The 27,662-nt window shown below is 38.4% G+C and overlaps 1 protein-coding gene across 6 annotated transcripts in view; it reads left to right on the top strand.

Moving 5' to 3' along the window:
* The window catches only part of PHAF1 (phagophore assembly factor 1), a 36,187-nt gene extending 9,055 nt beyond the window's left edge, over window positions 1-27,132 (top strand). For 2 of the 6 annotated variants that reach the window (XM_074839220.1, XM_074839219.1), the window contains exons 4-17: window positions 1,038-1,121; window positions 5,887-5,930; window positions 6,235-6,314; window positions 10,576-10,670; window positions 13,447-13,544; window positions 15,237-15,349; window positions 17,379-17,512; window positions 18,122-18,205; window positions 18,909-18,991; window positions 19,767-19,810; window positions 21,638-21,681; window positions 23,035-23,093; window positions 24,621-24,693; window positions 25,156-27,132. In XM_074839220.1, the coding sequence (XP_074695321.1) occupies window positions 1,038-1,121; window positions 5,887-5,930; window positions 6,235-6,314; window positions 10,576-10,670; window positions 13,447-13,544; window positions 15,237-15,349; window positions 17,379-17,512; window positions 18,122-18,205; window positions 18,909-18,991; window positions 19,767-19,810; window positions 21,638-21,681; window positions 23,035-23,093; window positions 24,621-24,693; window positions 25,156-25,245 (1,125 nt within the window). In that variant the 3' untranslated portion in view covers window positions 25,246-27,132. Of the gene's footprint in view, window positions 1-1,037; window positions 1,122-5,886; window positions 5,931-6,234; window positions 6,315-10,575; window positions 10,671-13,446; window positions 13,545-15,236; window positions 15,350-17,378; window positions 17,513-18,121; window positions 18,206-18,908; window positions 18,992-19,766; window positions 19,811-21,637; window positions 21,682-23,034; window positions 23,094-23,863; window positions 23,947-24,620; window positions 24,694-25,155 lie in introns of all 6 variants that reach the window. The other 4 variants (XR_012625061.1, XR_012625062.1, XM_074839222.1 and 1 more) reach the window with 4 other exon arrangements.
* Window positions 27,133-27,662: the final 530 nt, after the last annotated feature.

Genomic DNA, 27,662 nt, shown 5'->3' with positions numbered 1-27,662 from the left:
AATATTTAGGATGAGAATCAGACTTCTGACAGTCAAAACACAGACCTTCTCCCAGTAGAGCAAAGGGGAGAGTAACAGTTCTTAAGATAGCTTGTGCTTAATTAATTAAAAGGGCTGTATGGTATGGCTGCCCGCATTAGAAGCCTGTATGTGCCACACATGTCCCCTCCCCGTTCTGTTTTTTGCTAGATAACTGCTTGGTGCAATTCTAGAGCATGAATATTGCTGCCTGCTTGTTGTTGAGCCTTTTTTCTCCTCTGAGCAGACAGTTGTGGAGGGCAGGGCTTTTTGAAGCAAATGTGCTTTAGACGGTACATGAACAAATAGCTGAATCGGAGCCAGCTGACTGTGTGTGTGTAGATTGTACCGGTCCAGCGGTGAGCAGCTTCCACAGCGTCGCAGCAGACTGAGATGGCTTAGAGCCTATACAGACACCAGCGAAGCCAGCGGAATGTCTCCTATTGACTCCAGCAGACTGCAAATTAAGCCTTTAGTTGTTATGATTCACAGTAACTAAGGAAACCTAAATTCACAACGTAAGAGTCTGAAGCCTCCCTTTTGAGGCCTGAAAAAGACTGTGACACACTTGGATTTTTGAAGTGGAAAGCCCTCTTACCATCTTTTTGTCAAGTGTATGCTTAGTTCTGATGTGAGACTTGGCGAGTTGAGCTATGGTTTTTGTGTGCCAAGAATGCAACAGTCTGTCCCTGCATGTTGTCTCTGATGCTAAACTTGGAATGTTAATTTTCAAGGTGGGTCCCCCCCACACCCCACTTAAAGTAATGGACAACTACCCTTTGGGGAGTTCTTGCAGGGTGCAAATCTTACTTGGGCACTTCTGTTTCTTTTGTTAAGGAAATGGAAGGGGTTGAGAGGTTTGGACAAAGTCTTTTCGTTATGCTTATTCATTGAAAAAGTGGTTGTTTCCTGAGGCAGTTTTGTTTTTCCAAAGTAACCAATTTCTACTTATACAATGATACATATCTTAACAAAGAAGCCTTGAAATTAAAAGCCTAACAGCTTTTTTTGTTTTACAGTCACCTCTTAGCCATGACCTCATCCTTAACCTGACTCAGGATGGAATCAAACTGCTGTTTGATGCTTTCAATCAGAGACTTAAGGTAATAAAACACCCTTCCTGCAAACCAAAACCCTAGGATATATTGACACTGTTGACATAAGTATGTGGTTCTTTTAGACTTTTAATTTGCCATATGCAGTGCTCTCTTGTGATAATGACCTGCATTTCTTCTGTTTGGGGGTTAGTTCTTTGTTTATAGGATTAAGACACTTTAACATTGTACTGGGGACTGTAAGTGTACCATAGGAGTATGATGGTCCTGCGTGGTCTCACTTGCCCATCTTGTCTCAAGTTGCAGCAGAAGCTGCGAAAGGCCATTACTAAAGCGAAGCCAAGGATTTGAAATCAGATTATTGGTTAACGCAAACCAGACAGTGTTGTTTTCTGCCCAGGTTGTTCCTTTATCTGTGCTGCCATTTTATTTTTGAAAGTAAACTTAGCTCCTCCTTTTCTTAGTTTTCAGTGGACTTACATTCACAGAGTACTTGTGTCGCTGTGAGTGCATGATTTCTCCCAGAAAGCCTCATTCGGGCCTGTTGTGAGCAGCTGCCTTCTCTACTGACTCCAGTTCGTTCTGGATGAGTTTTTATTCTTTCTATTGGATTCCTCAGCTTAGCAGTTCTGCTGCTTTGCTTTTAGGTGGCCAACTGTTGATCTGCCTCTCTCTAGGATGGTTTGTGGAGTTAAGATGCAAAATAAAGGGCAGGCTTGTCACTAACCTCCCATGGCATTTATGTTTGCACAAAAGTCTGTTATGAAAGTCATATGTTTTATCCATATAAAATAGGCAACTGTGGGACTGTAGAAACATGATTAGATCAGTACAAAATTTTGAAAAACTTGAACTGAAACATTTAAAATATCTGTATGTAACTTAGTTATTCAGGGTGGTCCTTTTGTCAGGACCAGCTGTGCTGAACAGTTGTCAGTGTGGTTCTCACCTGGTGTGCATAAATTTCTCTGTGACCAAAGTGCCCAGGTGTTGATTTGGTTAATTGGGTGAGAGTGTACTGCTCCAGCTGCTGTGCTCTTCAACATTTGAAAGGAGAAGTGTGGGGTTAAATGTGATGCTAAAAAATGGAATGCTTACCCTTTAGGTAAGTCTGGAATATGGGGCTCACATCCATACTTGCAAGCTTTGGAACAGTGGTGGGTAGAGCCTTGTTCCCCTTACTCATGTGTCCAGTAAAACCAGCAGCAAAATGTCACTCTCCAAAATGTTGGCTTAGTCCTTTATCCCAAAAATGTCTGTAAGAGTGTAGCAGTGTGCTATCAGCTGAAACTTGAGCTCTTCATATGCTTTAAATGTGTGTGTATATATATGTAAAAAATTGCTGAATAGCAACACAAATTAGTGGTTGTTGGGAGTACTTATTTCTCTAGTAGTAACCTGTAACACCACGGTACATTTGTATTTTTCTTCTTCAAAATCTCTTTTCAAAACGTGTATTTTTATAGCTAATATAAGAACAATTTTCAGTTCAAATTGAGCTCAGATGGGGGACAACTGAGCAGTTTTTTGCCAGATTTCAGTTTCTGATTACCTTATGGTAGTTTCTGTTCCTTAAGTCGTTCTATAATAATAAGATTTTTATTTTTGTCAAGATTTAGAACTTAATGAATCAGATTGCATATGTGAATTTACAATTTTTAAGAGAATATCTTGAAAATCCTGTCAGATGGATCTTTATCAGTGTAAACTACACCTGCTGTATGAAATCTATCCAAAATATACTTAATTCCTAAGGAGACTGAACTCAAAACTGTCATAATCACTTCAAGTGGATGGCTTGCTTACAGACATTTTTTGGAATGTCACAATCTTGTGTTTTCAAAGTGCTGTAACTAGTGTATGCCATGTCTCTTCATCTCCAGTTCTTGAGGGTCTGATTTTTGTCATTTCAACTTGTTCTAAGAACTACGCAAGAGTTTTTCTTCTCAGCTTTCTCCATAATGTGTTTTAAAAAAAAATAGAAAAAAAATCCCTCTCCTGGTATGTGTTTTTAGGTTTGTTTAAAAAAAAAAAATAGAAAAAACAATCTCTTCTGGTATGTTGTGGTTTAGTGGTCTAGTGATACCTTTTGTTTGTTTTAACTACGAAGAGTAAAGCTGTAAATGTATACAATGCTATGAAAACCTTAAGTGTTCAGAAAGCTTTATAGAAGAAATTCTATGGGATCAGTTCAGAAGTGAGCAACAGGACTTGTTAAAGAAGAGTGTAGGTGTAGAATAAGTAATGCCTGTTTTTAAGATGTTATGACTGTTTTCAGTAGTTCTCAGCAGCAGCAAAACTGGAAAAATCAGGATGCCTTTTTTCTTCGCTTTGTATGTTTTGGTTTTTTTTTAATACACACTTGCTATTAGATTTGGTTGTGAAAAAGAGATTGAAATACAGGCTACAACAAAGGGAAGTCTTGACAGACCGAAAGAAGCTGGTGCAGGAATAAAGCCATAGCAATATTCCTAAAAATATAAGGAGAGGAGGGCTTGTGCATAGTCTCTCTACTTACCTTCAGTAGCCAAAGCACTGCAGGTGTTACTAATGTGAGCTAACATGAAAGAGTAGATCCAGGACCAGGTTCTGAAAACATTGCTATGAATTTTAGCAACAAGGCCTCTCGCACGCACTCCTCTCTGAGGTGGCGAAAGAGTTAAATTTCACAGCATTGGTCTGTTATTGCTGGTTAGAAGATACCTGAACATTTTTATGAGTCTTACTGAGTAGTAATTATCAAAACAGTGAGTGTGACAAAACATCAGGTTTTACTCATTTAAACCAACTGCCTTCTGGCTGTGTAGTAAACCCATCACTGAATAGTCATTGGTCTTCTCAGTTTTTGTTCCTCTGCACATAATCATGTTAATCCTTTTGTCAGCATAGCTTTTGTAGTTTAAAAAATAAATCCTTTTCTAGTGCTATGGTCTGTTGCAGTGTTTCTTCAACATATATGTCTTTTGTGACTTATGAGATCTTTTGACCACCTTTACATCTTGCTAAGTTGCACTTGTTTCTTCCTCTGCTGTTAGGAAAAAGAAAGGATCGTGGGAAGAGGGCTGATGGCAAATTGATGTGGACTGTCTGCTGTCGGGTGTTTTTCTAACAGGGGACCTCGTTTGTGCAACGTGCTATTCCTTGTGCACTACTTCTTGTTGTTCAACTTGTCCTTTTGTCTTCCACCACTGCAGCCTGTTTCATCAGAACTTCAGGAGAGTGCCCAGTGCTCTCTGGTAGTTGCTGCAAAACTAGATCTGTGTGTGGGGTGGTTTTTGCTATTTTCAGAAACATTTTCTGGGCAAAAAAGATGATGTGCAAGGTCACTAAAAAATGTAAAATCATTCCTAGCTTTTCATAAAAAGTAGCCTTTGTTTTTAACAAGCTGTGCAGTAAAGGAAACCTGGACATGTCAAACTGCATTTAAATTAAAATACTGCATAACCAGGTTTTTCCAAGAAGCATAATTAAAAATATATTTAAGAAGAAAAATTTGTTTGCAGCTCTTTATGTTGGTTCTGCCAGAATGTTCATTTGTTACTTGCTTTGTGCTGTACTTGTTGCTTACATCCTGAAATGTGTGGGCTTCTTCAGCAAACAAAGTGCTTCAGAGAAGTCTTCCAGCTTTTTATGAGTCAACGGCATGCTGTTAAATGTTGATTTTTAATTTTTTTAAATTTTTTTTTTAATATAGTGGTTTAAGCATTGCAAGTTGTTTTATTGAGGGTTATTTGCCAGGCATCTCCCAAAACCAAGACTTCCTTCTCAGCTGGTGATATTTTTAGGCTTTAAAGCCACATTTGGTAGCAAGCTCCCCGAGGAATTCTGCTTTATTCTCTAGCTGAAGAGTGAGTTCTTTCTAAATCTGCCAGTGATTTGTTGGACGATTATACAAAGCAATAAAAAGCGCTTTACCTTTTCTTTACAGTAGTTATGGTGTGCTCTACATATTTTCCTTTTCCTGCTGACACAGGAACACATATGTAGGGTAGAAGAAGCTTAGGTTTGACCATGGTTACTTGCCAAAAATGATCTGCTTAAAGCCCAGTCTAGCCTTAAGATCCAGTAACAGTCACATAAAAATCATATGAAATCCATCTCAGATGCACGTTTGCAATAACGTGTGCAGAACAAAGGACCCATAGCTAATACCTGCAGAGAGGGGAGCTCCTTGGAATATTCAATAAGGTCTAAAGCGTTTAATAAACATCAGAACTAGGTGTTATGGCTTGATCTGATTCTTTGTGGGATGCTCTTCAGATTGCTGCATGTCTTTTTATGTAGTATTGACATGGAATACTACCACTTAGTCTTGCTGTGTTCATCTTTTGCTTTAGAAGGAGTTGGAAAGCTGGAACAGTGCATTCAGTGCTAGGACTTTCTACCCTGCACAGGCATTCTTTGGGGTAGTAAGAGCAACCCAAGGAATGGCCTACTGTTTGACATTCATTAGAGGATTTCCTAATTAGCAACTTTTGCTATTACTTCCTTTGAACTTGCTTAAGAGTAATCTTTGCAGAAATGAAGATGCTGATGTATTAGTGAAAAGATTACTTTCTGCTGGTCAGTGCTGATTTACCCGGGATCTGGAGGCAGTGTACTGAACCCTTAGTTGTTCTTCACTACTTGTTTCAGATGCGCAGTTGCTGAGTCAGTTTTCAGTTTTGTCTGTCAATGTGCTTTATCCTAGCAGAGTTCTGTTAAGGAGGGGTGTGAGCAATGCTAGCTAGTCTTGCCTTTTGGCAAGAATTTGCCTCTGTAATGATTCGCAAATGTGGGAAGTGTGTTAATGTTTCTGTTTCCTGTGTTTCAGGTGATTGAAGTTTATGACTTGACTAAGGTGAAGTTAAAATATTGGTAAGTGATTTAAGACCTCCCATGATTTCACCTTGATTACAGTGACTGGTTTCTCTCCTTTTTTTTAATCCTGAATTCATTTTTTTTTCCAATCATTCTTGTTAAAAAAACAAAATAACTGTCAAAAAAGAATGTAGGTAATTATCCTTTCTTGAATATAGCACTTGGTTAAATTACCAGTTTACTCTTTTCTCCAAGAAGTCTTGGAGGCTTCTTCCAGTTTGAATGTGGTATTGCCATTAGTAAACGTTTGTAGCATCCGTTCAATATTCTTAAGGCAGATTCGTTTTGTTTTCTTTTTCAGTGGTGTCCATTTTAACTCTCAGGCAATTGCTCCAACCATAGAACAAATTGATCAGTCATTTGGAGCAACGCACCCAGGAGGTAAGCCGAAGTATTTCTGAGAAGCACACCTCGATTGAGAGACTTCTTTCTAGGAAGTCTTTCCTGTATGTCTGCCTAGAGAAATGCGTAGACACTTCTGTTGTCAAATGATGTGAAGCTGTGTTCCAGAATGGTTGTATTCTTATAGCTGGGTTATGTAAAATGTAGTGTAAGTTCAGTTGTGACTTTCTTCAAGTGAAATAGTGAGGCAGAGAGTCATTGGCACAGAATGGTGTGTTCAGATATCATCAATGATCTGTTTTGAACTGCCAGTACCAGAAAATTGTGAGCTGCTTTGTTGTTGATGCTGTTGGTGTTACACATTCTTATGCATGGTCAGCTCTCTAGCATCCTTAGGGATTAAGTATACCATGAACATACAGACATTTGAGCTGATCTCAGTGCGGGGTCAGCCAGGACTGTTTGCTCAGGCTCCATGCTCCAAGAACCTGGTTATACCCCTGCTAGGGCAGGATCAAGTCTGAGCCTGTGTATAACTCGCTTGCATTTCCCCGTGCCTCCATGTTACTGGGAGCACTGGAGTGGATAAAAAGGATACCCTTTTTAGAGCATCACTTTCTATTTTTAGCTTAAGCCAGTCGATTTGCAATAGTCAGGCTGATCCCAAATAGGCTAGTGTTCTTTGTGATTGATGGTGATTGCATATCCAGTCTTTGTCCCTGTTCCCTGCAAACAATCTCTTGCACATTACAGAACAGGATTTATTAACTGTGGAGGGTCATGTGGCTAAAGTAATATCATTGCATAAAAGCCTGCTGTAGTAGATGAATATCAGATTGAGATAAATGAAGCTTGGAGGATTTCTAGTCATAATACTCCAGGGACCAGAATTGGCCTTTTTAAACTTCACTTCGGCCATGATCTTAACTTTTCCTCTTAGGCAGAAACTTTGAGATCTATAGTTAGATCTATTATGGAAGTAGTATGTAGAAGAGACCAAGTAGAATTTAGCAAGGGTGAAAGTGGTTTCATATCCTTGAAAGTTTAAAATTTTTACTTGTTCTGTGTCAGTGATTTATTTGCAAATATTTAGAGGTGAAGTGCTTGCAAAATTGTGATATTATGAACCGCAAAAATACATACCCAGCTGTAAGCATTGCTTCTGATAAAAATAGCATGTTTTATTACTGCATAAAATTGTATGCAAGGACTTAAACATAGTTTGGCACCACATGTCCTCATGCTGAATTTGCCAGATCTTGTGTGCCTGCCATTTTCAATTAAGAAAACTTGCACAGTTGCTTCATCTGGTGATAGTTTTTCATAACATCTTTTCATCCAGTGACACGTAGATATGAAAATGTATTTATTAAAATGTTGGCCTCTATCATTTCGCTAGTGCATTTGCCAGTTTCCTCACTGGAAATTCGGCATCTTCCATTAACAACTTACTTAGCAGAAGTAAATGCTCTATATTAAGCTGCTTATCATAAACAGTTTGAACTGTATCATGCAATGCAAGCTTTTGAAAACTCTTTTTTTCTTTGTTTTCTGAAACAGAAAAGTCAAAGAATAGTTTTCAGCATGTGGGAGGGATCATGATGATGTCACACAAAAATTTTAGCTGGGGTGTGGAGAGAAGGATGGGAACAGAAACCTTCCTCTTAATGTGACCAAAGTACCAAGTGCCAGTTTTCATGAATGGAAGTATGACATAACCATCCCTCTTCTTCTCTGTATCAATACTCTCCCAGAGCTCCAATGCAAGCCCTTTAAGTTTAAAAGTATTTTGTTGTTAATCTCAGTGTTAACCCCCACTAGAATTTCAAACAAAATGACGTTCACTTAAAACCAAGGTGGTTGCAGCAGAACCTTCCTGCAACAGGATACAGTGATGGTTTCAAAACATATTTCAAAAGGGTAACAACGGTTTTGTGTTGAAACCAACCTTCAGTGAGCAGTTTTGGTTTTGCCAGATCAGTGGTTTTAAAAAAGAAGTCGTCAGGCAAATTGCAACCGGCTTCATTACTTTGTGGCTAATGTTAGTTTGAAACATTGTAGTATGGGGCTGATTGAAATGTGACCACTTTGGAGGTCAATAACATTGTCAAAGCCAAGTTTTTATCCCACATTTCCATGATTCTCTGACCTGACCTCCTGCTGGGAAGTGCTTGCTCTTGCCAGTGGTTCTGTTGAAATCACATCCTGTTCCGAGTCCTCGTGGATGTGGCTGTTTGCCGAAGTGCCATTCAGTGTGGATAAGGGCTGTGGGATTGAGTTGAAGTCATAAGGTAGAAGAAAAAAAACATCCTTCCCTCCTACCACAGCAGCTTTGCAAGGATGGGGGGGTTCCTGTCTTCTAGCTCTGTAACCCTCAGATACTTAAGAGGTTGCCCAGGCTCTGAGGTGCCAAAACAGTCTTGTGCTTGATACCAGTAAGACTTGACTTTTGGATCTGCTTTTGCTTTTTATCAGCACTGTGTTTGTTCTGCAGGCTTGCTGGTGTTGGTGGCTTTGTCCCATCCTGCTCTACAGAAACGTTTCCCAGCTGGTCACACTGCTGCTTTCCCAGAAGGCAGATGCTTTCCCCTTCCTTCAGCCAGAGCGCAGTAGCAAAGAAGCAGTCTTTCTGCTTCTATCAGCAATTTTGATTGGAATTATTCTGCAGGGTACCTGTGTCGTAAATAAGTTTTAAGAAATAATAATTAAAAAAAGGCTTACCTTCTTCAGTCACGTGGTTGTGACATATGGTCTTGAGGGAGACATGAGAGAACTTCATAAGGATAAAAACATTCCTTGCCCTTTAAGCCTAAACATCAACAAACATTGCAGGGGATGGGAACTGATGCGATTTATATAATCAGATATCACACTTGGCATGACTAGGGGAAAAACACTTCTCCAGCTGGCTGTGGGCTTTGGAAAAGATGCATCATAATTTATCACATGAGAGATTTGTGTAATTTTCCTGCAGATCAAAACGTTTCTGTCTCTCCACACGTTTTCTTTTGAGTGATAAGCAGGGAAAGTGCTCTTAACCAGCACGTTCTGCAGAAAAGGCAAATGATGACTTTTGAAAGCTTAATGCTTATTGCTCAACTATTATTTTTCTCTCCTGGGCGGTCTGGCATTGTCCAGATATCTTGTGACATGTCTTTCAAGTTGAACATTTGAAAGGCATTTTGAGGGGCGGAATGTATATTTATATGCATTGTCATTTATATGCTATGTCATCTAATTGCAAGAAAAAAGGGGAATATTGAACCGATTTCTTTTGGTAAAGTGGAAGAAAGCAGCTTCTCTTGTTGAAGTGTTTCTTTATTGTGTTTTGCCTCTGTTGTTTTCAAACTGTTTTGCAAATGAACCAGCTTCTGTGTGTTACAAAAACACTGTGTTTTCCCCCAGTGGCTACCAGGCACAGGTTGAAGTTTGGTAGCTTCAATTCCAAAACTGTTCCCAAGCTCCCAGTCTCCTGGGATTGTTTTTAAGCTTTCCACAGTCTCACAAAACAGTATGTCTTGTTCGAGTAAGTACTGAGATGACTTATTGCTGTTTATAGTTGATGTTGTGCAATTTATTGCAATAAATCAGGACATCTCGTGACGTGATGACAGTTGGAAGTCAGTGCATGTTCTGATTTATTACTGCTCTTCGTAAAAGCCGACCAATTGGCTGGTGTTTCTGGTGATACTATTTTTAATTATCGTTGTAAATGGCATAGGACCTGCGTGTCTGAAGCATTTCCTTCTCGTGCTATGTTACTCAGGAGCACAGGCAGCTGAACTGGGACATGCAAGCAGGAGCTCCTCTTGGGAAGAGAGGTGGGAGTGGCAGGGAGGTACCTGTAAGCACCCACTTGGGAACATGCTTCCTGATGGTGTGAAATATGGAATTTATCTGGGCATATCTGTCTGAAAGGCTTTCTGGTTAATATTGTACAAGTGTTTCACATAACAATGAACAGAATTGTTTTGTACTAATAGTAGCTGTTTAAACTACTTTAGGGACATTAGGGTATAATTGATTGTGTCATATTGTATAATTTTATCATTAGGGATAGGTTAGTGCCTACAGGCTTGCACAGGCAACTCTTACTTTAATGAAGCTAAGGTTTCTCTTATTGCTGTGTTTCTACTGCAACAAATTTAAAGGAAAATTGTTACTGTCCTGTCTAATTCAGTTTCTCCTGCATCTTGAGATGTAGTAAATTCATTGAGGCGATGAACGTGCTGTTAGATCTGAACTGGAGAATTCTTAGTTTACTTTGGTAACTCTGTTTTTACTTTCTTTTCCCTTTTAGTGTATAATTCAGCTGAGCAACTCTTTCACCTCAATTTCAGAGGACTGTCGTTTTCTTTTCAGTTAGACTCCTGGACTGAAACTCCGAAGTACGAGGTCAGCAATCATTCTTAGTTAATGGGTAGTTTTTTTTGCCTCTATGGTACTTGCAAAATATCACCTACAGCATGTCTCGCCTGCAAGTAAAAGAAACCAGTAATTTGGAAGTCATTTAACTCCTCAGTTGTGCTCTTATTCGTGCTATGTAATCATTTTGAAGTTAAAAATCTTCTTCCTTTTAGCAGAAGGCATATGCTTAGAGGTTTTGCTTGCATCATGAACTGGGACTAGCAATTCTGTTGTTGAGTCTTCTAAAAATACGAGTGCTGTCTATGCAAATACGTAAATATTAAGCAATCTACTGGAAGGCTGTTCTTTTATCAGATATTTTTGAATCTCATCAAAGTGATTACGCAACTAAACTAGGCTAGAGTTCATAAAATACACTTTCATCTTAAGTGTCCTTCAGTATGAGTGCTTTTAGAAAGCCAAATGAGCTTTGTTTGTAATGCCTGTTTGCATATTCACCAAATGGTCAGATGAGTTACTGAATAATTGAACGTATTACTGCGTTCTCTGAAATGTTTGGAAATCACTGTAGTGGAAACATGATCTGTGATTTCCACCTATACTAACAAAAATGTATGTAGAGCTCGTTTTGTGTGAGGATGGGAACGCTCCCAATTGCATTACCTAGGCTTATCAGTTAAAAAGAATGCATGCTGTATGGTATTAAAATAAAAAGGAGCTTCTGAAGAGCCAAAACAAAGTGGGAGAAATCAACCAACATGATGGCACGTGGTTTTATGTCACGGCCTAGTACTTTAATAGCTGTGTTTTGACATGTGAGGGAACAGGGGGTAACCAGGGGAAGTTACTATTTAGCAGTAGTGAAGGTCAGTTGGGTTTCAGAAATATTGGAAGGTAAATAGAAACCTAGTAAGCCAAACAGAAAGAATGTCCCAACAAAGAGTAGTTGCTTTTCATGCAGGAGTTCCCACAGCACTTACGAATGAAATGGTTGAGCAGCTAAGAAAGTCACTTGTTACACCAAATATTTGGAAAGATCATAGAATCACAGAATATCTCGAGTTGGAAGGGGACCCATAAGGATCGTCAGGTTTTTGCAGGACCATCCTTGGAGGATCAACCCAGCTCCTTGCAGGACTACCTAAAACTAAAAGGTGTTAAAATAAAGCTGTTAAAATCCATTTTAGCCGTTGCATCTGAGTGTGTCGTTTTGGTATGTGGTTCAGTTAACTCAGAAAATACTTGGGAATAGTTACAGAATGCTTGGTGCAAATATGTTTTGAGAAGGACATAGTGTAGTTCTTGGGAATGATACAGTTCTTCATAGCTGCCAGAACAGTAGGGAAAATAATTTTGCATTCTCAAAGTCTTTCATCCAGTTGTTTAAATGTAAATAGTAAAATGTTGTTTGCACAGAGTGAAAGGTGAAATTCTTCCCAGGATTATAAATAGGTAGAAATAGGATAGTTTAGGAAACAGAGTAGTATGAAACAGTCCACAGGGAAGATGTCTATTTGTGGAGCCTTTCAGGGAGGAACATTAGGAAAGACTGAAGAATGAAATGAAATTCAAAGATGTCAAAATCTTTCAAGTTCAGAGAGGATCATACAGGAATGCTAAACTTGTTAGCAAAGCGGTATAATCTCTGCTTATGGAAACTAAAAACTGAAGAAAACTTTGAGGTTTTTGTATAGCTGGTAACAAACTGCAGGTGAAAAAAACCATAAAAACCTACTCGTGCTGTTTTTGTTAAGAAATGAGGCATATATGGCCTAGGCACTTCCATGGCTCTAGAGAAGATTTCTCTGCTGCTAAAGCATAAGTACGTCAAAAAGTAATCTGAAGTCTGACTGCTTGAGAAATCTGTGTTTTGAGGTGTTCATGCTCTGGGCAAATTCAGAAAGAGCATTGAAATGAGGGTATCTCTAGATTTGCTAAGCAATGCAGGTTCCCTTCTAAATGCCTACCGCAATGAAAGTCATTGCTCTGGGGCTTGGCTTTGGTTTTTATTCCCCTAAGAATAACATTTTGTGTTTACCTTATGTGATTGTCCTGCTAAAGTAGATCAGGATAATAGTTTCTATGTTGTGCATCTTGTTTTTGTTGACAGCTTGTGACAAAGTTAGTTTCTTTTCTGTCCAGTGCCAGCAAAGTATGTTGCCAGTTTTGAAGAAGGGCCTGTTATCTTCAGAGTTGAAAGAAATAGACTCTGTGCACTAGAAGAATGAATCTGACTTCCTTAGCACACTTTTTATTTGATGAGAACACTCAAAATCCCTATCAAAACAATATATATAAGAATGTGGCGCTAAGGAGAGTGGAAAAATCTATTTAATGAATGAGTCTCAGTTCATCAGATAAAGACATTTTACAAACCAGTGAAAATGTTAAAAGGCTGTAATTAATGCAGTGGGAGAGAAAAAAGAAGTTCTACCTTTAAAATAACCGACTTTTTAGAACTTAAATACAGCGTATCAGTACAAACACTTTTATATTGCTAGCTGCCAGCGATCAAACCAAGGAAAGGTGAATTCCCAGAACGCACCATAGCTAATTGTTAGACTGGGGCCATCTTGTGGTGGATAAACATAGTGAGTGTACACCCCTCAGCTTGCGCATCCAGGGTGGTGTAATGAGAAGAAACACCATCTAGAAGGGTTTTTTGTTGTTGTTTTTCCCCCTTGTCATTGGCTAGAGACTTACCTGAATTAGTAAGCATATACTGTATTTCTAATGTAATTTATAACTTTGACCTGAAGTGTCTACTGTGTCATGTAACAAGAATGATTTTATATATCCACAGCCTAACTTTGCCCATGGTCTAGCCTCTCTGCAAATTCCGCATGGTGCGACTGTGAAACGTATGTACATCTACAACGGAAACAGTCTGCAGGATACCAAGTATGTACAGCCGGTTGCGCTGTTTTGATCATTCAGAAAATACTTTTTTTCCCTCATTTATTTAGGGTTTTGCGAATGCTAAATATAATCATATACTTTTTTTAGTTCCGTGTGGATCTCTTATGAATTTGGTAGTGTGCAGAACGCCTTTAGGTACCAACCTCTTTCAGATTTCCATAGACATTGTCCTCAGACCTTATAATCAAATGTTGGTTTCATTTTATGTTGCTATAAAATCAGCTTGGCTTAGCTGTAATAGACTAATTTAACTGACCTGAAAATGAATTAATTAAGTAAAGAAGGAAATGTGAATCTAGTAACAGATGCGGTTAGGCTATTCTTACTCTAAATTTTGTTTGCATGCTAATGATCTCTCCCAAGACAAATCAAACTTGGTGTAGGCAATCAGTAATTTTGTAGTGTATTGGTACTATGTATGTCATGGCAGGGTCCTACCACAGGTCTTAAACTCTCTTGCTATACAAAAATAATAAAATACATATTTTCAGGCTTAAACCATATACATAATCTACCATATATTCAATATCTTTGCAGTTACCTGACTAAACTTTCTGTTCTGAGGAAACTAATCTTCATGTCTTAGTACTGATGGAATAGTTATATTTTAATATGGTTAATGTTTTCTATGGTATTGTATTCTGACTTTTAAGCAGTAATTTATTGTACATCATCTGATGCTTTACTCTTTCTAAAAACATTGTTCCTGGGATTCCTTACTCAATGAAAAATTGAAGGGATTTCTGTAAATTCTTCCTTTCTGCTTATAATACCCAAACTGATAAGGTGTTAGGTTTTGCAGAGACAGTTGTGTTTTAATGCCAGGAGAAGATTAACACATCCTTGGATTACTGCTCAGAAGGAAGGGAAGCTTCTTTGTTGTCTCCTCATTAGAAATAAGTGCACTTCAGAAAAATGTTGTTGTCTGTGCCCATCTATGACATGGTGAGCTGTAGTGAAAGCACTGATTGTTTCATGGGGTGTTGTGTGTCTGTGTGAGAGCTCAAAGCCTGACTTTTAGCTCAAGTTATTCACACAGAGGAGAAATTCACATAAGAACAGAGCATATACAAATTAATACACAAAAAAGCAGCCCTTCCGTTGAAAATATCTTGCTTGGGGTTGTTATTTTCGCAAATATTATTGTAATTGATTTAAAATGAGACCTTTTCCAAGTAAAGCAGCACAATTGTTTGTGGTGTAGCTGCACAAGCTGATTTCATGTTCTGGGCTATGAAGTACCTTCCCCAGAGCAGCAAGAGCATCACAGAGAAGGCTTTTCTGCTGCATTTGGGTGATATGCCTAGTTCAAGGAGTAGGTATCTTTAAAAACTGTCCAACTGCCATTTTCCCTGAGAGGAGTCTGAGATGACATGTTCTCATAGGAGGTATCCAAAGGCTAGATACAGTTTCTGTAATTCCTGGAGTCTTTGAAATGTGCTGTTTGTTTCACTCATAGTGAAGGTCCTGCATTTGAGTGCTGTCCTGTTCCTCTTCCTTTTTCCCCAGACTTTCTGTTCCTTGTGTTTAATACAACTTTTAATCTTCAGTCTGAGTTAGGTGCAGCTTTGACAAAATTAATGTGCTCTGTTCCAGTGAACTGGTACCAGCTTGTTAATGGAAAATGTGAAAATTAAGTGAATCCTATGCACGTTTTCGTATGATTGGTTTCAGGGCTCCCTTGATGCCTCTCAGCTGTTTCCTTGGTAATGTGTATGCTGAGAATGTTGATGTTCTGAGAGATGGAACTGGACCCTCAGGTTTACGGCTTCGCCTACTCACTGCAGGTATTCGTGACACTCAGAACACTGCACTGGTTGCTTTCCTCAGGAAAAGGGGGGTAAACCTGTATAAATTAAGCATGGGTTATTTGTGATGCTTTTACCGGTGGTTTCAAAGTGTTCTATATCCCTTATTTTGAACTATTGGAAACAAAACAAAACAAAAAAACCCCATGAAGGTGAGTCTGCCTGCTGCTGCATTTACCTGGCCCTGGAGAAATTGCAGAGGACTTGTAGCCCTGTCCTTAATATTTCCAAGTCCTTAGAGAGTGTTTGCAGAAGTGGAATTTATCTCCAGATGTATGTGTAGAATGAAACAGATGCAAGTACATCACTGAAAAAAAAAACCAAAACCAACCAAAAACAAAACCTGAGAAATCATGAAACCTTACGTACGTGTGGCTTTTCTGAGATTCCAGTGAGCTGTATGATGTTGATGTTTTTGTGATTAATTCTGGAAGGCTGTTAAAAATGCCAGCAAGAGACTGCATCAATGCTGCAGCCTTAGGCTGCACTTTAAATTCAATTCTGTTTTCATTTGCTGTAGGAGACAACAGTGGAAGTGATGAGTACCATCTGTTGTGTGTGCTTTCAGAGGGGGAGTGCTTAGAAATTAGGGAAAGATATAGTGACTGCAAAGGAGCCTTGTTCAGTCACCATAACTTGAGACTTGACAGTGTTTTTAAGAAAAAATGCTGAGGTGTTTTTAGCAATTTTCATTAGCAGGCTCGACTTTTGACCTGTTCTGATTACTAACTGTGTGTATATTGAGAAAATACTTGGGATACATTCACTATGCAATAGTTAAAAAGGAGAACGTTTAAGATGAATAAAAAATTATGAATAAAAATGGGACACATGTTTTAAAGTTACTTTGCTTCTCTCTTTATAGAGGAGGATAATGGAGAGCTGTCTAGGACAGGGAAAATATATCATTGTGTACTAGGGAAGAAGTTAGCTGTAACATCAAAGTAATATAAATTATTGTAAAAAATGGGACACTTTTAAGAGTGTCAAGTTTAGTTAAAAACTATATATATGCAGCTTAAAGGCAATGTTGTCAATGAATAAAATAATTATTAAAATGTAACGCTAATGTTCAGACTAAAACTCATGGAGAGGCAATCTGAACGTGTGCAGTTTTTGTCTTGCTAAAGTTTGCAGAAACTCCTTTGTAGAACATACGATATACCTGTTCTAGCACAAGTTTCTCTGCAAGTGTATTCGAAGTAACTCTTGCTTAAGAAATCAAGGATGACTCAATCGGATTTTTCTGATTTATTTTATTGGGTAACTAGCTACATAAATAATGCATAGTGAGAGAAGCTAAGTGTGTATTTAGAGTACATCCTGTATTTTGCAGTAACTGCTGCATATGTGTATGTGCATTCTCGTAAATGTAAGATGCTGTGTTCCTGAAAGCAAATGGGGTCACAAACTGTAAGATCTTTCCGTTTCTTAACATCTTAACGTATGTCAGCAATTCATCTATGTAATGGCTATCCAATAAGATCCATTTTTAACACTGTTTGCATAGGAACATACTTGCTATTGATTTAATAAGCTATGGGAATCTTGAGTAAAGAATGTATGTTTTCTGATACAGTTGATATGGATGAGGAATTTCACTTTATGGGCTCTACTTTTTTGGCTGAAGATACATCTTTAGCTGCTAAAATAGAAATTTTAGGGATAGAAATAATTCCTGTTGCTTACTGCTAATAACCAGCTGATCAAATTGAGATGGATTAGGAAAACAAGTCAGGCTCACATAAGCGGCGAGGAAGCGAACACAGTGTTGCTGAAGTTGGAGGTTAAGATTGGGGATCTGTGCAACAGTCAGCACGTACATCACTTTGATAAGAAATGTTTAAACTGTTGCAAAATAAGTGGTTAAATTTAGTTTGGCACTGTTGTCTAAAAATGCAGCTGTTTGGTCTGTGATAAATAGAGGAATGCTAAGCTTTTGGTGTTGAGTTCCTGATGTATTTTCTGATCAGGAAGGATGAATTTTGAGTTGTTTTCCATTCCTCAGGTTGTGGCCCGGGTGTTTTAGCCGATGCCAAGATGCGGGTATTTGAGCGTTGTGTGTACTTTGGTGATTCGTGCCAGGATGTGCTGAGCACCTTGGGGTCTCCGCACAAAGTCTTCTACAAGTCTGAAGATAAGGTGAGGGAATTTATTCAGGCCCAGGACTTTGTCTCTGTTCAGTGCTGTCTCGGCTTAATCACAGGGCCTGTGTTTTGCAAGGCCAGTGAAGTTAAACTACCATGTAGCACAAATTGAGTGCTTCACTTGACATATAATAGAGCAGGATGAACCGTTATATAATTTGTTTTATAAAAATCTTTTTTAAGCTAAATCAATGCAAATCTGTTTAAATTTTTTAAGAAATTGCATCATATTAACTGCTTTAAAAATCTATAAAAATGGGGGCACTTTTGAATCCAAATGAGCCTTAGTAGGTGTGTCTTGCCTATTTTTTAAAATTGTATTTTATGTAAAATAACTTCAGCATATACTTTGGTCCTTTCCTAATGTATTTACATAGCAGCATATGAGTAAACCTTTCACTTCAGATAACTCAAAAAGAAGAAAGCTGATGTGACATTGTGCCACTGCAAGCAGCTGATGGTCCTGTCATGAAGCACAGTATCTTACATCTTTGAACAAGGGCTTCAAATGAGATTGTGGCAATTTGTTTGAATGTAGTGATGTTGTTAATGGCATTCATGTTTGAGTATTATTAAATACATCTGAAAAATGTGTTTCTTGCAGATGAAAATCCATTCACCCTCACCCCATAAGCAGGTCCCATCGAAGTGCAACGACTACTTCTTCAATTATTTTACACTTGGAGTGGTGAGTGCGAAGCTTCCATAAACAAATTGATGTAAAGTTTTGGGTTAGTTACACAGCAATACTTTCAGAAGGCTAAAGGCTGTGGGAAATGAGGGACTGCAGAACACTTGATTGCTGCCTTAGGAATCTCTGGATATGAAAAACACCACTGACTTTTCTGTAGCACTTGCAAATTCAGTCAGTAATGTTTTGTCATCTCCACCAGCAGATGAAGGGCTCCTTGCACTTTTGCATTCTCTTAGGCTTTCTCCCTCTGCCATGCCTGATGCATAGATATACTAGTTCTTGTTTCTGAAATCCACACTCCTGTCCCACAGAACCGAGAGGTGTGCCGTAACACTAACTGTGAAAGCTTCCCGAGCTGTGGGGTGTAGTTCAACCTTCATGTCCCTCCTTGCAGCTATTTTTCTTCAGTCTACGTTACTGTAAATAATATGCAAGACAAACAAGACCTCCTTAGAAAGCTTGCCAACATTAGCAAATCAAACTGCAGTTGTGATTGAGTGCTGGAGGAAATGTGCGTTTATTTGAATTTACAAATAGTCTCATTTTTAAATGCTACTTTTCATAGTTCCATTCAGTTCCAATGAGATAGATGCATATCACTATATGCAGGTACTACTGTAACTAATCTCAGGTTAGTTTGGGGAAAGCCACCTCCCTCTATCCAGATTGCTTCATATCTGTCTCTTTTCTTCAACAGGATATTCTCTTTGATGCAAACACTCACAAGGTGAAGAAATTTGTCCTGCACACAAATTATCCTGGTCATTACAACTTTAACATGTGAGTATAAAGAACTGATTTCTAAAGAGTATTTTAAAACATCTGAAAAGGAAATCTTATGTTCCCTTTATAGAATTCCAGTATTTTTTCCCAAGTGTCTTTGGTGTATCTGGTAACCTGTGGAGGTTTCAGTCATCGTGATTAGCACTCTTTTTTTTCTTACTATTTTCTTCTTACTTTTAAATTACATTTGTCAAGGATGTCTTAAAGCAGTAAACGAGGTAAGGTAGTTCTTGGTCCGGCTATAACGTGCAAGCTTTCTTGCTGGAGGCAAACTTCATATTAGCAAGAGTGTCCATTTACTGGTAGGTAGTCTGCTGTTTTTTCCTGACATTATTTCAGTTAGTGATTTTAAAAAAAAAAAAAATTCTCTCTCATGATTCTGAACATATTTTCAATACTTTTTAAATGTAAACTCTTTAGAGAAGGAATATGAGTTAAAGAATAAGAATAATAAAGAATATAAGAATAAATCTTTAATACTGTTTCTAAGCTGAATATTTCTCTATCCACTCTGTAACAACAGAGTAATTTGTGCTGAAGGACCTTTTGTGTCCTCTAGAAAATTGTGTTAGAACATTCCCAGGCTGCTGCCTTTTTTGATGTAGAAAATAGAAATGAGAACTTTTATTAATCTGTTAGCGTTGACTCTCACTTTCATTTTATTATTCATGTGAATTTTCATTAAACTGGTTATTAAGAGCCCTGAGTTTGTGCTGTGCAGTTTATGTTGGCTTTTCTGTTTTCTAATAGCTTTACGATTTGCACTTTCTAGTTACCATCGCTGTGAATTCAAGATTCCACTAGTCATTAAACGAGGTGAGTAGTTCGTCTGTTGTCCTGCTTCTGGGGGCATGTGCTACAAAATGCTCAAAGGGGAGGTATGATAAATTTTGATTTGTAATGCATCCTTCATTATCAGAGGATGCTAACAGTGAAAGTCATTGAGACAGAGGAGGAATTTTGGGGTTAGGTTTCCATTTAAGTGAAAAAGATACTTCAGGACAAGTTAGCAGTTCTCTGATTTTACTTACACTACATTGCTTACTTGGATCATATGAATATTTAGCTGCAACATCACTAATTTTCTGTAATGCTGCCACTCGGCTAAAATCACTCACCTTCTACGTGGAGGCTCAAAACCTTTGAGGCAGCATTAGTCTGAGCTGGTCTGTCCAATCCACTGTTGAACTTCTTAATGCTGAGCCTGTTCTTGAAGGCTTATTAATGATGTTTATAATTCCCAGCTAAACCAGTTTATATTAAATATCTGGAATATGTTGCCTCTCTGTGCTATGGACAAAGTATGTCTGTTGTATTCACTTGAAAATCTCTACTTGGAAAAAAAAAAATCAGTAGTGCTGATTCCACAAGATACTAAGATGTGCCCAGCTCTGTGCATGTAAGTAATCCCAACAAAGCATGGGGAACCTTGTTTGGTTGAAGATTGTAGTAATTGAGGTAGACTTCTTTAATGTAGGAATCAACAGCTGTACTGGGAAAGTGTGTGTTTTGATTATCCAGGGAATACTGGATGCTGGTTAGGTTTTGACCAGGGATGCTTTCTTCATTCTGATTGGTTTTCACTGACAGCCCCTGCCTGTGTAAAGTGCAATTCTCCTGTGGCTGTCACAGCAGTTTGAGCATGTAGAGGAATAAAAACCTGGAAAAACAATGTCTGTATATACAAGCTTATATGATTTGTACTTCAGCCAAGTCAGTAAGCATGAAAGTTCTTACTTTTTAAATTATTTTCCCTTAGGTTATTGTGTAGTACTTCAGAGGCATTCATTTCTGATCATTTTTATTCACCTCAAGTAGTACCACGAATCTCTTCTGAATGTGTCTGGTTATTTGTTTGGGGTTTTTTTTAGCTCATCTTTCTGGTCTCTAGCTTATGTTCAGGGCATAAGGAGAGCGTGTGTGTTTAGCAGGGGGAAAATGCAGAGGAGATTTCAATCAAATTAAAGACCATTTGCTATGTTTGACTTCAGTGTCTAAGTTCATTCCCACTGCTTCAGGAAGGTGCTTTTAGTAGTCAGAAGTCCCCAAATGTATCTATGAAACAGTGCTTGAAACCACCAGCACACAATTTCTTTTTAAGACTAAACATAAATGCAGTGCCGTCCTCACCTGCAGCTTTTTTATTATTTAATAGGTAGACTGCAATTCCCAAGCTCTCTGCTATCTTTGTTTTTGAAAGAGTGGCATTTTTAGCTGATGCCTGCCAGCTCCTGAGGTTCAAGCTGTCAGTTTTAGCCAGCTTCCTTTCCAAGAGCAGTGGAGCGTTTGGACTTGACGAGCAACACATCATGCCTCAATGAGTGGCTGTGGTAGGCACCTTACCTTAGTGCTAAGAGATGTAGTCTTTTACACTGGCATTCTTCTGTGTAGGACTACAGCTTAAACATACATGGTGTTAGAACTTGGGACTTGCTGTAAATAGGCAGGTTTGGTTAATCACTGTAACTGGCATTTAATCAACATTGTTGACAAATCTAGTTGCTAGGAAATGCTGGTAAACTTGTATATGAACTGATCTAATGCTTGTATGTCTCCTATCAGAACTAACCTCCCAAAATAAAGGATTATCTAGGAGACTGTTCAAGCATAAACTATAAAGACTTCTCTGTTTTTCTTTCATAGATAGTGCTGATTCACAGACAGAAACATGTACGACATACAGCAAGGTGAGTTTGTGCAGAACTGAATGTTTTCCTCCTTAAACCATCTAAATGATCTATGCTGAATTTGTAATATGCTTTGAAGAAATAATAGCAGTTTTATCATGTTGTTCTAAAATGGAGAAGTTGAAGGCCAAAAGTTAATGTACGTTTTGTGGTTTAAACATTTTGTTGTGTTAAGGATTGAAGGCATTTGTAATAGCACACTTCAAGTAAACTAAATTATTGCATTACTGCATGTTATGCATTTTGAAGATAGCTGCAGGTAGAAATAGAACACTAAAATAAGTGATATGGGAAAGCGATAACAGTGGTGACTGAATGTTAGCTGGAAGAGATATTTCTAAACAAAACTTTGACAGAGCTTTTCTACTTAATGTAGTTCTTGAAGACATGTAGTATTTAACCAAGAGCATCCAGTACCCTTCCACTTCCTTCTGAAGGGTGCCAGTAACGGGATATTTCTCAGGCAGCCAGCACCAGGCCTTACAAAAATGTCACTGCCAGTGTGACACCACCTAATGACAGCAGTCTCCTTGAAGACTGTATAGCCTTACCACCTACATGAAATTCCCACTGGGCAGTTGCTGCTGCATGTTTGAGAGCTACATTAAGTAGAAAAACTCAGAAACTGTGTTCAGCAGTGTCTCTACGGTTAACGTTCAGCCAGGGTCAGTGCTGCTCTCTTAGCTCCTGGGGTGCCAAATGAAGGCTTTCCTTGGTGAATTTTGGATCCCATACTGGGAGGAAAAAATTGGAGTCAGCAACCTGCCGTCTACGCTTTTCAATTTGAATTACTCATATCCTTCAGTGCTTTGACTTATTTAAGTCTTCTGTGTGAAACTGCAGCTTCTTCCTAAGTCTGCTTAGAGTGATGAAAACTGTTGGACATGGCCAATCATTAAATAGCACAGCTTTCCTCTTTTTCAAACTTGTCACTTAAATCAAGGAGAGGTAGCAGTGATGCTATTTTTCCCTCTGCAAAGGTATGTAAGAGGATATTTTGTTGAAGTTTTCCACAGCTGTTTTGTTCTCTGAGGTGTCCCTGAAATGCTAAAAGACCTTCCAGCTACATTTTCCCCTTAAGACCCATAGAATTTTTTTGTATTAATAATTCTAATTCAAAGCTATTTTGAGACAAAAATGAGACTAAACCCTGAGAGGATTTCCTAGCCCTAGTAATGGATAGTTTCCATTACTGAGTATGGCTCCAGTCACAAAACACTTCTGTAAATCCAGCCTGTATGTTACTTGGCAAATGAGCATGTCTCCAAAAAAACATGTACACGTCTCTCTTCTTAGATAAAAAGAAGTTTTCTTGTGCCTTGTTTTAACACACAGTCTTTGATGTATTTACAGTGGGACAGTATTCAGGATCTTCTGGGGCACCCTGTAGAGAAACCAGTGGTACTTCACAGGTAAAAATCTCTATTTTGCTTGGCAGGGATTGAGCTGATAACAGGATGGGTTTGGGCAGCCGAAGAGTTATTGCACTAGTTACTTCTGGGCTGCTTTGCTGTTAAAGTTTCAAGCTTTCTGGCCACTAACAAGACTAGAGAGCTGCTCTCAGAGGAAATAAACTGACATGCCGAATGAAAACGCTTCCAAAATTCCTCGAACTGTAAAATCCAGAGGAAGAGCTAAGCAGCATGTAAAGAAGTCTCTGTGTAATAAATAGTGTAGATTCTTTTACACTGGTCACAAGCATTTCAACAATGTGACATCATACAGCACAGTGTATAGTATGTATGATAGCAGTCTGTCTGAAGAAGCTTTGCTTTTATGAACATACACATGGTTCTTTTAGGGTGACTGAAGATAGAACAGTCCTTACATTTGCAGTGTTTCTACATGGATTGAGCTGGGTGTTGGGTTTAAATAGTCATTATCTGTTTGCAGAGTTATGATATGAAGCTATGGTTTATCTTAGAACAAGTGTAAGTCATAGGTATTGTGAAAATATTACAACAATTTCAGATATACCAAACAAGGCATTTTCATCAGGCTTTCGTATGATTTTGAATTTGATTTTTTTCTTCCCCCCCCCCCTAAATTATTATGCCCTTTGTTCCCCTTTACTCCTGTTTTATGCCAGTGAGGTGATTAGGGCAGAAATAATGTAAAGTAGAGCTGAGGTGAAACAGTGATGACATGGAGCCCTTCTATTTCTCATCTGTGTTGTGCTCAGTAAAGCAAACTCTGATTGAACTACTCTCAAAAGTCTCAGACATACGATCTGAGAAACGGACCAGTTACGAGAAAAGCCAAAAGGTAAATATTTTCTAGGGGTTGTTTTTGGCTATTACAAAAATCCATTGCATTTGGGTATAACTAAAATCCATTGCAGTCAGCAGGAGTCTGCCACTGTCAGATATATGTTCTAAAAATATCGGAAATAACTGAAGGACAAGTGATACATTAATCTTGAAAAATACTGTTCAATAAAATTTGGATTATTCTATTTCAGCACCTTACAGGGTAATTTTTTTAACATGATAAAATCAGTGGGTTAACAGACAGCATACAGTAAATACCTATGATAAAGGCTGAGCCATAAAGCAGAGTGAAGAGTGGGAAAGGACCTTGCACAAAAATAATTTGTAGTAAATTACATGGTGCTTCTCTCTCCCTATGTGTCTGTCTATTTTCAGGGTTCTTCCTGTTCAAGTTAAGAGAGTTTTCCTGTAGAGATGATTTAGTGACTTTTTGATTACTTTGTCCCTGAGTATTAATAATGGCTCTGTGACATTAAGCAGAGGTATCCTTTGGCTCACTTGGAGTCTAGCAGTGGTGTTGCATAATGTAGATTTACTTTGTTTTGATGAAAACCATGATAAAGATGCTGTAAGTTACCTTATATTACTGAGTGGTTATTCTTGCCTAAGAAGTTCCTGACCCTTACACATCCTCTCTTCTTTCCCCCCCCCCACCCCTCTCCTTTTCAGGTCGTCATCTCCGAACAACACTAACCCATTTGGGTCAACCTTTTGCTTTGGACTGCAACGAATGATCTTTGAGGTTAGGAGAAAAACTTCCATATTTGTTTGAGCAAGAGAAGATGAGGAGTTTGCTGTTATTATGACTGGCTTCTTATTTCCCATTTCAATAAAAGCCAGTGCTTGGGAGTGGCTATATTTTTAGAGCTTATTGGCAGAAACAGGCAACTTTCCAATCTCTTCTATGAGGCTATACGTTTGCCTGTTAAAGCTGGAACTCCAAGTTTGTCACCTAGCACTCGTACTAGCAGGAGATGCATGCGCTCGGCTCTGAGCAGTTGTGGAGTGTGCTGGTGTTCAGATGTGTCATGGAAATCTAGAGACCGTTTCTAGGAACTAGCCAAGAGCTTGTTGCTTTCTTTTGTTGTTGGGATTTCTTTTTCTCAGGTGGATCAATTCCATATTTGCCATTTTCACTCTTCTGAGTTCCGGATTGGTGTACAATTCTTTTAATTCCCTTTTTTCCCCTGCCATCCTTTTGCAGGTGATGCAGAATAATCACATAGCTTCTGTTACTCTGTACGGCCCAACGCGGCCCAGCAGCCAGTTGAGAACATCAGACCTTCCCCAGTGAGCATCCCCTGCAAAGTCAACTAATCTCAATGCTACAAAATTAGTACAGCGTGCCTTGATTTGCTGCCACTTATAATATGGAAAGCACGTTATGATTTTTTTTTTTTCAATAAGCCTTTCCACCCAGGAGCGGTGTGGAGGGGAAATTCTCTCAACCCTTCATCATGGGGCGTGGAACTGTTGATGGAGGAAAGCAGCTTAGGTGCCTGTGCCGTCGTTTATTCCTCTCCGTTGCCCTCATCCTATGCAGCACAGACCTGAAGAGACTGTCCCCCCTTCTCAGCTGGCAGAAGGGGGAAATGGAAGAGGGGCACGTAATGACTGCAAGAGTTAGAAGCACAAACTTTCTGAGCCTTGGAGCATCTGGAAGCAGGTATTGATTTTAGTCTGTTTGTGTTACTGTATTGATGTGGTGGTCACATTTTAAGAAAACGTGTGTGTGTATATATATAGATATAAACACATCGGTATTTCTGTGGCTTAGGACATTGTACCAAGTGTGACAAGGATGTATATATGTCCATGATTTCAGGCACCACATCTTTGTGTAACTTTAAACCAAGCAAGTAGCATGTGCATAATACTTGGTTGTAACATTTGCACTACATACACTTTAATTACTTGATAAATGTTTATCTTCACTGAGGAGCATCTGTGTACTGGGTGTGAGTGGGGTGTGATGGTTATTTAATGTACGCTGCGCATAAAGCTTATTTATACAGTGGATCAAATTTATCCACCTTCCTGCACTAATATGTACTTGATATGCTGAAACATTTTTTTTCTGCCATGGCTGGTTTACTAATTTTTTTTTCATATGCAGTTTCAAAAAAAAAAAATGGAAGAGGTTGTTTCTATGATTGAATTATGTTTTAGTGAAAAGGTTTGATACGATTTTTCATACTATAGAAAAATTTAACAAAGAAATAGCGTTGCCTCATTTGCCTCTGTTCCAAAATCCTTTATTCCTACTGTTTCCTTGGAGAAAGAAAAGCTGTATATAATGGTATCTCAGAAAGAAATTCCCGAGCTCTGCCATCACCAAGAAAACCTTTTCTGTAACTTTTGATGTATGATTTTAATTTATGCCAAAGGTTTAGCCAAAGACATCCTTATTGTAGTTTCACCATTTCTGTACATACACGCTAACTGCACACCCCACCCCAGCAGACAGGATATAGGCTTCTTTCTAGTTGGGAGATGCTGCTCGCGACATTTTATCCCAGGAGGATACTTTAGGTTTCTAGTTCTCTTACCAGTCTTATTTGGGGGAAATAGGTGGTCTGTCTTTGAGATATTGAACCCTTTTTAAAAATGGACAAGAGAAATGTATAATTTTATCCCATTTTTAATATTTTGGTGTAGCAACTTGTGATACATAGATGACAATTTTGTGAGTTTTACTATGTGTGTACAGATTTTGTAAATACGACATTTTTGTAATTTTAACTCCATGTACAGTGTAATCCTGTATAGTTTATCAATGAATGAGCGATAGGAAATCGAGTGTTAACTGAAGTTTTGGATCCTGGACCAGTAGCAGGGATAAATATGGTGTGTGTGTGTGTGAGACGTTCTTTGCCATTTAGTCTTCCTGTATACTGTGATATTCTAAACTGTTTTGCTAAAACAAACAAAAAAGCCCCATGGAGAATCTAATGGATAAGGAAAAAGTTACTGTTTACCTTTATCCCTAGGTGTCACTCCTGTTGAATCCCTGTTCAATCTGTGCTGTCTCCTGTGATCATTGCTTGCTAAGAAAATTCTATGCCTCAACCTTCCTTTTGTTTCCTCTCTAATTTTAATTTCATTTTACATAGCCCTTCTGTAAATTAAATGGAATAATAATGAGCATGTACACTGAAAGAAAAATAAAAAGAGACTCTCAGTTACTGTTTTTGTGTTAAATACAGTTGCTGGGTGTTTTTGTAATAAAATCATGGATGTTCTTGCTTTTTTTTTTTTCTTATCAATTAGTTCTTTTTATTTTACTGTCTTTCAGGCATTATATTTGAAGTACCCAACTAGTGTTCCTCCTTTACAGCTGATACAGTCTGTTATCCAAAGAAACAGTATGAAAACTAATATAACTTGCAGTCTGTTTCCTAATAGATCCATGAAAGTGTATGATAAATTTTTGTCCTGAAGTGGAGAAGGAAAGTCTTTAAACTATGGTAAATAACACTGTGGCTTCCGTATTGTGTTCAAAAATGCAATTGTTACACTCACGTCAGCCTTTGGGGTATCATTAAAATCGATCAGGCTTCAGAGAGTTTGAATATTGCACAACAGAATGGAAGAAATGTCTGCAGTAAAAGGAGCAAATGTGAACTCTCATGCTACTTTCTTGTGCCCTAAGGTACTTCATCAGAAGAGCATTGGAAGGCTGCTTACCCTGAAGTAGCTTAGAGGTTAATG

The sequence above is a fragment of the Strix aluco genome, chromosome 14 (assembly GCF_031877795.1).
Source record: "Strix aluco isolate bStrAlu1 chromosome 14, bStrAlu1.hap1, whole genome shotgun sequence".
NCBI lineage: Eukaryota > Metazoa > Chordata > Aves > Strigiformes > Strigidae > Strix > Strix aluco.
This window is presented reverse-complemented; position numbering and strand designations above follow the sequence as displayed.